At 36.1% G+C, this 14,342-nt stretch overlaps 1 protein-coding gene across 1 annotated transcript; it reads right to left on the bottom strand.

The window, feature by feature from the left end:
• Nucleotides 1–1,938: 1,938 nt before the first annotated feature.
• On the bottom strand, nucleotides 1,939–5,306 carry LOC145010990 (receptor-like protein EIX2). Its single transcript, XM_078969591.1, has one exon. The coding sequence runs from the start codon at nucleotides 5,159–5,161 to the stop codon at nucleotides 2,096–2,098; it is 3,066 nt and encodes a 1,021-aa protein (XP_078825717.1). The 5' UTR covers nucleotides 5,162–5,306; the 3' UTR covers nucleotides 1,939–2,095.
• Between the last annotated feature and the right edge of the window lie 9,036 nt (nucleotides 5,307–14,342).

Here is a 14,342-nt window from a genome sequence, read left to right as displayed (position 1 = left end):
GACATAAATAGGAAGTATGATGCTGTTAAACGAAAAATCATATAGGTTTACATTGCTTTAATTTAGGCTGCTATTGAAAGAAAAACATATTATAGAAACACATTTAAAATTAAATGAATAACTGTGGATTCCAAAATTAGTCAAAGTTTTGAGTTATTTTTCAAAGTAAAATGTCTAATAATGAAAAATTAGAAGAACATCAAAAAACATTTTTTATATGTTTAAATACAACAACATAGTACTTTATGTATCTTATTTAATCTATGCTACTTTTAGATTGATTACCAACACTTTATAATTACTTCTTTTACCATTTGCTTGATTATTTGCATAATGTGTTCAACTTATGAGCTTATGTATTTGTCAAAGTAACAAGTGCCAATGTCTTAGTTTCTCATTATTCTTATTTAAGCATTCTACTTTTTAAGTACAATCTCATAATTGCAGTTTCAATTAACATCTCAACCTTAAAAAGTACAATGTTATATTTGGTTTGTTTATGAAACTACAAGGCTATTTTTTGTTTTGCCTATGAAACTATAATGCACTTTCCGTTTTGCCCATGAAGCTACTTTTTTTATACACATAGAAAGTAAATGACCATTTATCCCTTTCATTGTTTCAATAAAATTATACTTATTTTGGCTAATAACAGTAATGCCATTTATATTGTTGTCATTTTTTTATAACTAAAACAGTTTTACAACTTATACTAATGTACTTTGAAAATGCGTTGCTGTAATTTATAAAACTTCATATTATTTTATGTTGTCTTACAATTAAAGTTACACATTTTTTTGTTGATATTTTATTTTATTTCTGTATAGTGAACATAAAAATAACAACCGTGGTTTTCACGGGTTATAACCTAGTAAGATAATAAATGGTTTGACCAATTTAATCTATTGATTTATTTAACCAAACAAAAAAACAATTGATTTTACTAAAAAGCTAATCAATAAAGTGCAAATGTATGTATATAATGAGTCTTGATTGCATAACCCATTTTTTTTGTTTGGTTAAATACAGCAAATAGTAGTATACCTTGGTCGCTTTTGTTCTAATGGCTGCTACTTTTATTTTTCACAATTGCAAAGAGGACAAACAACTTCAAATATGTTATCTCATATACTCTTTGAAGCAAAAAACTTGAAGAACACTTTGTTAATAGTTGCTCATGGATTGAATAAATATTTTACTTCCTGTTTTAACTTAACGTGTTGTATTATTTGGTGTTTGTTGATTTTTAAAATTTGCAGTTTTATATTTTCTAAATTTAATCAAGAAAGTTTACATGCACTTATTTGTAAGTTGTAATTTTTTTAAAAAGAATATTTTAAGGTTCATACAATACACTCCTGTCCGTTTGTATGTAATTATATCCTTATGTTTTTAAAAAGTCTATAGTATCATGCCAACTAAGAACTCAAATTGCTTTTGATTTTTAATCAAACTAAAAAAACCAATTTACATATTAAGTTGAATAGTTAGTCGTTTTTTATTAGCTATTTTGTGCGTTGGGTTTGTTATTAATGAAAAACCATCATATGTATAACACTTAGATATGATAAGTTTCATTAGTCATGAAAACAATAATATTTTTATAAGTAATTCACTATTGGAGCTATGATAATTTATAGAAACAGCATTCTAAATTTTACACATAATAATAACAAACTTTTGAAAATATTATAAATAGACAAAAGATTTTTAAATATGCTACATATAAATAGATGCTTGTGTAGATTTAAAAAAAAAAAAAAATTTCAATTTAAAAACAAGTAATGTATTGTTCTTTTGATTTTTAAAAACATGCTCTTTTGGACTTTTACAACATTTTCTAAAAATACATTGTTGAAATAGGAAATATAAAAGTGGGATGTTATAATAAATAGATAAATAAAAAATATGTTTCTTATTTTTACATTTAACATAATATTTTGATTATAAAATAATTTTTTATATTATTTTAATTTTTCAATATTTTTTTTCCTTTTTTACCCGTGGTTTCCACGGTTATAACATACTTATCTCGTAATAACATAGTAACACAGCAGGGAAGGCTTATAACAGATGTTCCACAATTACAAAGAATCTATGCAGCTTCTCTCCCTCTTTTCATCTTGGAAACTCTAATGGTGACTGCAACCTTTACCATGTCCATGGTTACTTCGACGAACATGAAAAGCTTCTTTCTCCATTGCTTCTTGAACACCAAAACTCCAATAACACCCCAAAACCCTACTGATAAACCACACATAGCGCCCAAGTAAAACCATATCTCAGACACATCATTTGCTTCGAGTTTGTTGTTGCTTGTTCTGGTTCTTGGGTCTTCATAATTGGAGCAATCATTCGGGAGTGGAGCACCACAAAGATCTATATTACCAGCATATATCGATGGATCTGTTAGGGTTTGCAATTGATTTCCTGTTGGAATTCGTCCTGACAAGTTGTTGTGTGACAAATTCAAATGGCTCAAGAAATTCAAAGCTGCTAACGTTTGAGGAATCATCCCACTCAACTCATTTCCTGAGAAATCAAGGGAAAATAACAACTTCATGTTTCCGATTCTTTCTGGAATAACCCCAATTAGATGATTATGAGACAAATTAAGACCCACCAACAAAGAAAGTGAAGTTAGCTCTTTAGGTATTTCTCCCATGAGCTTATTGCTTGAAAGATCCATGTTAAAAACTAAACCCAAAGTTTTTGTATATTCAAGATCAACTCCTTTCATGACCTGAATCACTGTCTCCCCAAAACTGGAACTTCCATTACGAATATCTTGCTCTCTTTTCTCAATCATGCCATTCAACTCCCCAAAACAACGAGGGATAGATCCTGTTAATCCGTTGTATGCAACATCTAAAATTTGAAGATTCGAATTTCTGCATAAAGATCGTGGAATTCTTCCGGTGAAGTTGTTGTTATGCAACCTAAGAACCATCAATGTCGTTACATTTTCTCCGATCCATTTCGGTATGTTTCCAGAGAGTTTATTATCACCGAAATCTAAAACTCTCAACGCTTTTAGCTTCCCCAAATCTTGAGGAATCTCTCCAGTGAAGCTATTGTCATTCAAATTCAACCATGACAATGATGGAGAAACATGACCTAATGATCTTGGAATAACACCAGACAACCGATTTGAACTGAATAGCATCATACGCAAGTTTTTCAGATTCTCTAAACATTTCGGAATTTTCCCGGTTAACCTATTTCTGGAAAGATCAAGAATATTCAAAGAAGTCCTTTTGCACAATGATCTCGGAATCAACCCATTGAAAAGATTATTTTGAACATATAGTGAACCTCCATACTCGTCTGTAAACCCATTTGGAAGATTTCTCAATGATCCACTCAAATTATTGTGAGAGAGATCTAAGAAACTAATGATGGGCATCTGTTGCAACCATGTGGGTAAAGCTCCAGAAATACTAGCATTCGACAACACTAACTTATCAAGATTCCTTTGAGTTTGAATCCACTGTGGAAATTCATCTGAAATCTTGCAAGAACCGAGTCCAAGGGTTTTTAACTGGAATCGAGGTATCCAATCACCAGAAACATGGAATGTCAAATTCCTATTCGAACTCATATCCAAGTACTTCAACCTTGAAAGATTAGCAAAATGGGATTCAGAAACTAATCCTTCTAAAGAATTGTTCGAGACATCTAGAAAATTGAGATGCGTGAGTTGCCCAATTGAAACTGGAATAGTCCCATTTAACGAATTTGAAGACACTGAAAATACTTGTAGTGAATCTAGTCTTTCTAGAGATTCTGGGATGGGACCCATTAACTGATTCGAATTCAGATTCAAAACCGTTAAATCTACTAAATTTCCAAAAGATTCTGGAATTGGACCGGTCAAGTGATTATAAGAAAGATCAAGTTCGGTCAGCTGCCCGAGAAATGTCGGAATGGGTCCCTCTAACTGGTTCAAAGATAGATCTAATATTTGTAACAATTTTAATCTTCCCAAAGCTTCATGGATTTGACCTTTTAATCTGTTTGACCCAAGATTTAATACTCTTAAAGTCGTTAGTCTTCCAAGGGATTCAAGGCTTATATCATTTAATCCATTCCCAAATAAATCCAATATCTCAAACGAATAATTTGGACATGTGGATATGTTTGTTGATGGGCCAATCATTTCTAGTCCAAGATTATTGTTCGAAACAATCAAACTTTTAAGGTGACATTGATTCCAGATTCCAATATGCTCAAAGTTGTTATATGAAAGGTCAAGGTTTAACAAGCTATGTATGACAGGAATCGATGAACTTAAACTGTTTCCCGAAAGATCAAGGGTCGATAACAAACTCATGTTTGTTAAAACAGAAGGAAATTTTCCTTCAATTGAATTGAAGCTAAGATCCAGGTTTATGACATTGGGAAGGCTTTTACTCAAATTAACATAAGGAACAAGATCGACATTTGAAATACCACAACATGACAAACTTAAATCTATTAACGAAGGAATAATGTAAAGCACCATGTGACGATTTGGTGCTTGATTAAGATCCACTCCATTTAAGTCAAGATGTTCGAGTGATGAAAGGCCAGAAATCCATGCCATATCATCCACCATCAAGTTTTGTGATACTGATAATGAATTGAGATCAAGAGACTTCAAATTGGAAAGATTTCCAATGTGATGCGGAATAATACCCATGAAACCTGTGTTAGAGAGATTTAGGTAATTTAGTTTTTTCAAGGATCCAATGAACTCTGGAATCCGGATTCCATGAAAATCATTCCCACTCAAGTCAAGGGATTTTAAGTGCCTCAAATCCGCTAAAGAGGAGCTCACCTCTTCACCAAATAAGTAATAGTCTTCACTAATAAGGCTATTGTCTTCAACAACTGAGGCGTAGCTAATGCCTCCATAATTACATGAATAAGAACGCGTTATATTACCTCTTAGATGTAGGCCAACAACACTTCCTGTGTAATCATCACAACGGACTCCTTTCCATGAGCAACAATCAGTGCTAACCCATGATGAGAGCATTTTGAAGTCATCTTTGATGCTACGTTTAAACTTGAGTAGAGCTAATACTTCTTCTTCAGAACAATTTTGAGCACCTACACACGTATCTATGGTGGCAAAGGTAATCGAGAAAAAGGTAAAAAGAATGAGATGAAGCCCCATGATTCAATCTCAACCTAATTCAAGTAATTGAAAATTGTAACAGGAGAGATGGGCGTCCTTATCTTGAATCGTTGGGAAAGAACAAACTAGTGTTCTCGGTCAATGCATAAGTGATGTTTGGTCAAGTCTTCATGTTGACTTTTAAGGCTACAAAAGTTAAGTAAAGTAAATTAGTAAATTACATACCATTCATTATAATAGGGTACTGTTGATCTAATGGGTGGTTGATTAAGTAAAGTAAATTATCTACTATTCGTTGGTAGAGATATATGTGAGGATGGAGGTGATCGGGGTTAGATTGGAATTAAAAAAAAAAAAAAAAAAAAAAAAAAAAAAAAAAAAAAAAAGGATTATGAGAAGTGCAACAAAAAAATCTAGTTCGTTGATTGGTGGTCGGTGGATCATAGGAGGAACACACTCATTGTGAAACTAATGTAACCAATATGACAATCCAAATATCATTAAAATCTTTAACAGTAATAATCAAATTAGTTTATTTTTGAAGTTTTTTTTTTAGATTGTCATGTTCAAAAAATAGTTTATAAGTTATTTTTTTAAAATGAATGATTCTTCAATTTAAGAAATTGATTTATCCACATAATAAGATGCAACACCCCTGACCTAGGAATCGTACCACATCTTACCATATTCACCATATTCTTAGTCTGCCATGTCATTTTTCCCCTCACTCTCTTTTCACCCCACAAAATTGATAGGAATAGTACCACACTCAGCAAATGTTTTTAAAACTATGTTACAATCTGTGTGGAATTCACAGGTAAAAAATTTATAAAAAAATTATATTATTAATATGAAATATTTTTATTTCACATTTTTATATTTATTATTTAAAATTAATATTAATATATATTTGTACAAAAAGATACAAATTTGAATAGATGTTAAAGAGAAACACAAGCAAACATTAGAAAAGGTAAATACGAAGATAACTAAAATGAAACTTTGAATATTTGAATGTTTTATGAAATGCGAGGGCAAATCAGTAATTTTTTGATTTGAGGAAGCAAACATTAAACACCATGTGACATTGATTAAAGTGTGAAAATGAAATATCAAAACAAAATCAATATTATGGATTGCAATGATATATAAAAAATAAAATATTTAAAAAATAAAATAAAAAACATAATTCTTTTAATTTAAACAGTATGAAACATTTATAAATTTCTAAAAACCTCCTTATACACAACATTAGAAGTTTCATTTGTAAGTCTATCATCCTTATCTAAAATTAATAATTTCAATCATTCTCTACTTTGAACTCTCGATAAGGCAACATACAACTGTCCATGTGAAAAAACAGGATCTTTGAGATAGAGAACAACCTTTGATAGCGATTGCGCCTGACTTTTATTAATTGTCATTGCAAAACATACAACCAAAGGTAGCCTATGTAGAGATTTGTTGACATCACGGGAATCAAGCTTTCCTAATGAAACAACTTCTCCAATAATATCTACAAAATAATAATACAATATGTCAAAATGATGTAAAATTAAAGAATGAATATAATATACAATCAAGAAGGGGAAAAATTACCAATTGAGTCATTAGAGGTAGTTGTTGCAGAGATTATTGTTTCAAAAGAAATACAAGAAAAGCCATATGTTGTTTTGGATTGAAAGTGTAGACACTCATTAATAGTCGTTTTTGAGTGCAAATTTAACTTGGAGGTTACATCACTTATTTTAAAAGTGTATATGTTAGGAGCGATAGTGGGGGACCGGATGTAAACAGCTTGATCTTCTTTCAGTTTGGACTCAAACCTTTGAAAATCTCTTGGATACACACTTGCTCGGATTTTTGTATTTTAATAAATATAAATTGGTCAACATTGAAGATATTATTCGACCATGAGAGATTTTGAATAATATTATTGGAATGATCAAATAAACAAAAAAATGATTTTGAATAATGCTATTCGAATAGTCGATTTTACCATTTCATCCATGAGTATCATCTCAATTGATTTGACAATAGTGGGGTTGCCATCTGAAAGTGATCTCCACAGCCAGATGATAGACACTTTTAGTGTGTAATCATCCTTCATGTTGTCCAAGTCTTTAATCAAAGTGATGTTTCTATCTGCCATTGTCACTATAACAGAAAAGTACACATATAAATTATAAACAGAAATAAAATTACCATTATGTCTATGGAGTACTAATAATATAAGAACAAACTCAATAATGCAATATGGTTATATTCAAACATTCATACAAAGAAAACAAAAACTGAAAGAAACGTGCTAAGAAAAACTATATACCCTTGTACATCATTCATAATTAAAAATAATAAGAAAAAACATCATAAATGATCCCTGTGTTTTCCCAGAATCCGAAGTTTAGTCCCCGTGGTTTAAAAATCTCATAAATGGTCCCTATGTTTTCAAAACTTTTGACAGATGGTCCTTATGCTAACTCCGTTAAGTTTTATCCGTTAACTGAAGGGCATTTTCGTCATTTCACACCACATGGACCATTTATGAAGTTTTTCTCTTATTTACAAAGGGGTCTCTCTCTCTCTCTCTCTCTCTCTCTCTCTCTCTCTCTCTTTGACGCCTGCGTCCCCCTCCTTCGTTTCCCTCTCTTGAGGAAATAGTCAACCAAGCCACCTTCCTCCCCTACAGCAAATCCCAAATGGAGTTCTATGTCGACGAACTGGTTCCATATCTAGAAAACCAGACCTCAAACCTTGCCACCGGATCCGCCAGCACGTCAGTAACCATGGCCATGGACGCGTTGGTGCCAAGCTACAACACCCATCCGCAAACGCTGCGGTCAGTTGCTAATGGCTCCGTGGTTCACCCAAATCGAAACTAGAAACCAAATTATGATACATATTGATGCTTACAGTTGGATTTTTTTGGACATTTAATTTGACGCTCCCATTTAGGGTATTTTATGGTGTCGTGGTGGAGAAGAAGGTTGACCGATCTCCTTCATCAATTTCATCAGGAACCACTTACGATTTTTAGGGCTATTCGAATTCATCCGGTTAGGATCAGCCTTCGATTTCATTATTAACAAGCACTCATTTGATTCTTGGATGAACACGTCTTCAGATTCTGGTACTTATAACTCCACTTCCTCCCATCTCGGTTTTCCGGTCACAACCAGCACATTTTGGCTCTTCTTCCTTAATATAAATGCAATGGAAATCATTTGTGATCTTTATTCTCAATGGTAACTTAAGAATCGGAATCCTAAATTCGAATAAAAAACTAAAATCATGTTTGTTTTTGTTTCCATAAATCAATTTGAGTTAGTGTGTGGGTGTTCATCCTACCATAAATTGATTTGTATGTGGATGTTTATCTCTCACTGTTCATTCAGTCATCTTTATATGTTGGGGGTCTTGTGATTCTGGTGCTCCGGTGACTCCACATATGAGTTTGGACTCTCCATGGGAGGTCAAATAAGGAAAAAGAAGGAAAAAGAAGTTGCTGAAGGTGTTTGGACTCAAATTTTGGTGTAAATTTGGTGTTTTCAAGTTTAATTGTATTTATGTATGTGTAGTTTAAGTTGTAGGTCAAATAAGGCAAAAGAAGTTGCAGAAGGTGTAACGCCCGGGTTTTCAGGGCTAAGCATTTTTGTCAATGTAATAGTCTAGGTCAACTATTGTAACTCTTTTTGAAGTAATAAATATGAAATATTTGAGTATTATGTGAATTATGTGTGTTTATGTGTTTATTATTTAATTATAAATGTATAATTAATAAAGAATAAAAATGAGCGTCAAAATTAAAGTGTGAGATAATCCCGATATCTCTACATAAAGTTGTAGAATATGTCTCAAGGTTTCCGTGCATATAAATAATGCCGAAATCCGAGCTATAACGAAGAAGTTATGGCCCGCCGAAGTTTTACGACAAAACCGGCACGATACCGGGAGACGTAAATAGTGAATTTACGATAGAAGACTTTTTAGCCTTAGCAATCTAAACAAAAGTCGTAGAATATGTTAAACTAAGAACATCGATAAAAAGAACGCCCAAATCTGACTTCGTATGAAGAAGTTATGATTTTTCTAAGATTCGGCTTAGCAGTGCACGACCTGAAACTCGAATTTTAGTTCGAGCGGTTTTTGGCTTACGCAACGTAAATGAGAGTTGAAGATCTCATTAATAGGAAATCAACGGTAAAAAGACAGACAAAAACAGAGTCCGTATGTAGAAGTTATTAATTTTACGCAGACGTTTAACAGTATAATCTCCTTGTACTGTTAAATTTAAGATCGGTCGAGAATTAGCTGACGGTGTCAAAATGAAAGTTGTAGATCTTATTATTACCTACGCGTGGATATAAAGAACGTCAAAAACGGAGGTCGTATGTGAAAGTTACGGATTTTAGAAGTCGGAAGTGTGCTGTGCGAAAATGGGTGATGTGGCACAATCTTGGCCATTGCTTTCTCCCCAAGGCTTGCCACCAGATGGTGACATGTGGCACCAAGTTCAGCCACATTTCACCCTATAAATACCACCTCTCCCACCCTCATTTTCTTCACACCTTTCCCATTCTTTCTTCTCTTTACTTTCTCTCTCTCTCTAGAACCTCTCTCTAGCCCCGAAATCCCCCGAAAAGCCTAGGGAACCTCCCTAGCACGAGGCAGAAGCCCCGGAGTGCTCGAAGGCTCCGAGAAGAAGAGATTTTCGGCTCGGGAACGCTGCTCCAAGCAAAGCCCGGTTTTCTATAAAACCCGCTGTAAGTGAGCTACGCCTACGCTATTTTTAATATAACTTTTATTTAATTATAGTAACGTTATTAGAAACTTATAATAAATACTTGGGCTATTATTATGGGTTATATAAGTATTTTTTTGACGCTTATATAATAATAATAATAATAGCTAGACTATTAATTAGTCTCGACGAATAATAAACTAAACTCTAGTGGTAATAATACTAGGTTTCGTCGAAGAAAATTCTTTTTAAGAAGCGAAGCGCTGTCTGAGTTCGGAATCACCACCTTTTCAGGTGAGTGCATAGTTACCTTCAACTTACACATAGATATGAAGTATTTTATATAAATTACGTGCTATGTGTGCATATTATCTGAATACTTGTTATCTATGCTAGATGAACGTTGTTATACATGTTTTCAATGATTTAAACTGTATACGTATTTTATATCTACGAAAATGTTGGGGTAAAACATGGGTAGATGTAATAGGTGATGTGTGATAAAATGATGAGAGGCCTCGATGTTGTTGTTGTTGATCCAGTCATCTAGCGGAGTATAGATGACGACCACGGACTCTTCTAGACAGTCCAGTGGAACACTAGCAGGCTCGCAACCTGTAGGTGTTGTGAACGATGTGTTCACCGGTGTACTCCATCCCCCACATGGTTGCCTATTAGGACATTTATTGCTAAGGAATCCCCTTAGCAGTAGTGTCCGTCCCGATGATGATCCTTAGGCTAGGTCCCTTATGATAGGTGTTTAGGGACGTAAAGTGAGGATAACGGGAACGGGTAATCGGGTTATTGTTGATTGATGAAATTAATAAACTTATTTATTGTGGGTTGAAAACCCTATGTGCTCACCAGGCTCCCAAGCCTGACCCACTCAGTTTTATGCATTACAGGTAGTGGCGCATGAGCATAGGTGTGATGTTTTGGACGAGGGATTACGGATATAGGCCTGTAGATATGAAATAATGTAGTAAGGCTTATATTGTACTGTTTATACTTTTGATCTGTACGAACATGACATCCCGAGTCTTTTAATGAAATACATTTCTATGGAAATGCTTTTGATAAATCTTTATCATATTATTGTTTTGGGACAAATTCCGCAACCCTTTTTATTAAAAAAAAAATAACTTTGATTTTGAAATAAAGTATAAACAAAACCGGTCTTTTCTGGCCGTGATTTTGGGGATGTCACAGTTGGTATCAGAGCATTAGTTTAAGCGAACTAGGAATTTGTAGGATTTCTAGACTTAAACTTAGAATGCTAAGCGATGATTGTGAGGTGTGAGCACTAGCTTATTTTAGGAATTGTGCCTAAAATGCTTATATGTGCTAAATGCTTTATGCATGATATGCTGTTATTTTGTTCGGATCTATGGTCTGTTGCCGACCGGATCTGGAAACCTTATGTGTTTAGGATTCTAAACGTACGACTACGATATTAGAACTAGCATGTAAACGTTTCGGAGTGATTAGGACGATTTAAAACGTCTCTCCTAAATAAAGATCTAAATTCACCTTATTCGGTGTATAGATCAAGATGGCAAGGACCCGTAGCGGAAACGTAAACGCAAATGGGAATAGACACCAACCCCCCGTGATCGAGGAAATACCAGTTGTGGAAGACGCTGTCGGACCAATAACGATGGCCGGAGTGCAAGCGATGATCCAGGCAATGTTGGATCGTCAAATGGAGGAAACCAGGCGTTTGCTCCAGCAAAATCGAGAGGAAGCGACTATTCAGCTCGAACAGCCCGAGTTGAACGAAGGGCAGACTGAAGAAGGAAACTACAGTGGGACTATTGGTCAAGCCAACCCACCGATAGTTAGGCAAAACCACCAGGATGGAGGAAATGATGGACGTGGATGCAAATACAAGGATTTCATGGCATCCAAACCACCGAGTCTATCCGGAAGCCCGACGCCGGTGGAAGTCATGAACTGGATCTCTGAGATGGAGACAATGTTTGAGAGTTGCGAGTGTAGCAATAGGCAGAAGACTGCTCTTGCAGTTCCTCTATTGAAATCTGGAGTACTAAGCTGGTGGAAGCTATTAGCTGATTCAATGCCCAAAGGTGAAGCAAGCAAAATGTCGTGGGAGGATTTCCTGGTACAGTTAAAGATGCAATACTGCTCTGAGCAGGATCTTCTGGAGATCAGCAACGAATTCCAGAATCTGAAGAAGGGAAGAATGAGCGTTACTGAATACGCTGCAAGCTTTACTGAGAAAATGAAGCTCGTTCCTCACCTCGTCCCAACCGAACTCTCCAAGGTTAACAAATTTGCCCTCGGATTACCAGCGGACTTCGGTCCAATGGTCAAGCAAACTACCACTCTGAAAGCTGCCATCTGGGCTGCTAAGAATGTGGAGACCCAGATACGAGAGAAGGGTCTGGAGAGAGCGGAAGTGGGAGAGAAAAGGAAATTTGACGGATCCTCGAGGTCCGGTAAGAAAGGAAGATTCTCGAAGTCTGGTTCGAGAGGAGGAGGATCAGAAGCAAAGTGGTGTGACAAGTGCAAGAAGAAGCACTTTGGGAAGTGTGATGGAGGAGTCACTTGTTACAAATGCGGAAAGCCTGGGCACTATGCCAATGAATGCACCCTTAACCAGAAGGCCTGTTATGGGTGTAATGAAGAAGGGCACATTTTGAAGGACTGCCCGAAGAAGAAGGAGGCAGGAAGACCCAACATACCACCAAAGCCGAAGGCGAGAGCCTTCCAGATGACGCTCGAGGCTGCAAAGGAGGCAGCAGACGTCGCTTCAGGTACCTTTCTTGTAAATGGTTTGCCTGCAAATATACTGTTTGATTCCGGAGCCAACTACTCCTTTGTGTCGCATAAATTTAGTGCGAAATTAGCATTACCTGTAGAAAAACTTGATAACGCCTTAATTGTAGAAGTTGCCAGTGGCAAATTTGTACCTGTTAGTAATCGTATTAGGAACATCATCATTGACCTAAACGGAAACGAATTCCAGGAGGAACTATTACCCATAGAGTTAAACGGTTTCGACATCGTATTGGGTATGGATTGGCTTAGCGCCAACGATGCCGAGATATTATGCCGAAAGAAGATAGTTAGGATAAACCCACCCGGAAAGGAACCATTTATGGTGTACGGGGACAAACGCAGAGTGAGTTCTGGAATCATCTCCTTGATGAAAGCCAGGAAATGTTTGTCCAAGGGATGTGCATCGTACTTGGCATTCGTAATCGATGCTAAGAAAGAAAAGAAAGAGGTGCAGAATATACCGGTTGTGTGCGATTATCCGGAAGTCTTTCCCGAGGATCTTCCCGGATTACCACCTGATAGGCAAGTAGAATTTCGTATAGACTTATTACCAGGAACAACACCGATAGCAAAGGCACCTTACCGATTAGCACCGACGGAGATGAAGGAGCTCATGATGCAACTTCAGGAGCTGTTGGACAGCGGTTTCATTCGACCTAGTTCATCACCCTGGGGAGCTCCGGTGTTATTCGTGAAGAAGAAGGACGGAAGCATGAGGATGTGCATAGACTACCGAGAGCTGAATAAGGCAACGGTGAAGAACAAGTATCCATTGCCGAGGATTGATGACCTATTCGATCAGCTGCAAGGTTCAAGCTACTTCTCAAAGATCGATCTTAGGTCAGGATATCATCAGCTGAAGGTGAGATAGCAGGATATTGAGAAGACTGCATTCAGAACAAGATATGGACACTACGAGTTCTTGGTTATGTCATTCGGACTAACCAATGCTCCCGCAGCATTCATGGATTTGATGAACAGGGTTTGTAAACCATTCCTCGATAAATCCGTGATAGTGTTCATCGACGACATTCTCATCTACTCGAAAAGCCAGGAGGAGCACGGCAAGCATCTACGAGAAGTATTGGAGGTGTTAAAGAAGGAGAAGCTTTTTGCAAAGTTCTCCAAATGCGACTTTTGGATATGGGAAGTCCAATTCTTGGGTCATGTTGTTAACCAGGAAGGAATAATGGTTGACCCTGCTAAGATCGAGGCTGTAATGAAGTGGGAACGTCCGAAGAGTCCCACGGAGATTCGAAGCTTTCTAGGATTAGCCGGATATTACCGACGATTTATCCAAGGCTTTTCTTCGATAGCTGCTCCATTAACAGCTTTGACCCATAAAGGAGCTACGTATACATGGAGTGAGAAACACGATGAGGCGTTCGAGAAGCTAAAGAAGAAGTTATGTGAAGCGCCGATACTTTCTCTACCCGATGGAGTCGAAGATTTCGCAGTTTATAGTGATGCATCTGGAGTCGGGTTAGGTTGTGTTCTGACCCAAAGAGAAAAGGTGATAGCATACGCATCTCGACAATTGAAAGAGCACGAAAAGAACTACCCCACTCATGATCTGGAGTTGGCAGCGGTAGTATTCGCCTTAAAGATATGGAGGCATTACCTCTACGGCACGAAGTGCAAGCTCTTCACTGATCATAAGAGTCTCCAGTATCTCTT

The sequence above is a fragment of the Lactuca saligna genome, chromosome 8 (genome assembly GCF_052625555.1).
Source record: "Lactuca saligna cultivar CGN05327 chromosome 8, ASM5262555v1, whole genome shotgun sequence".
In the NCBI taxonomy this organism is placed as follows: Eukaryota; Viridiplantae; Streptophyta; class Magnoliopsida; order Asterales; family Asteraceae; genus Lactuca; species Lactuca saligna.
This window is presented reverse-complemented; position numbering and strand designations above follow the sequence as displayed.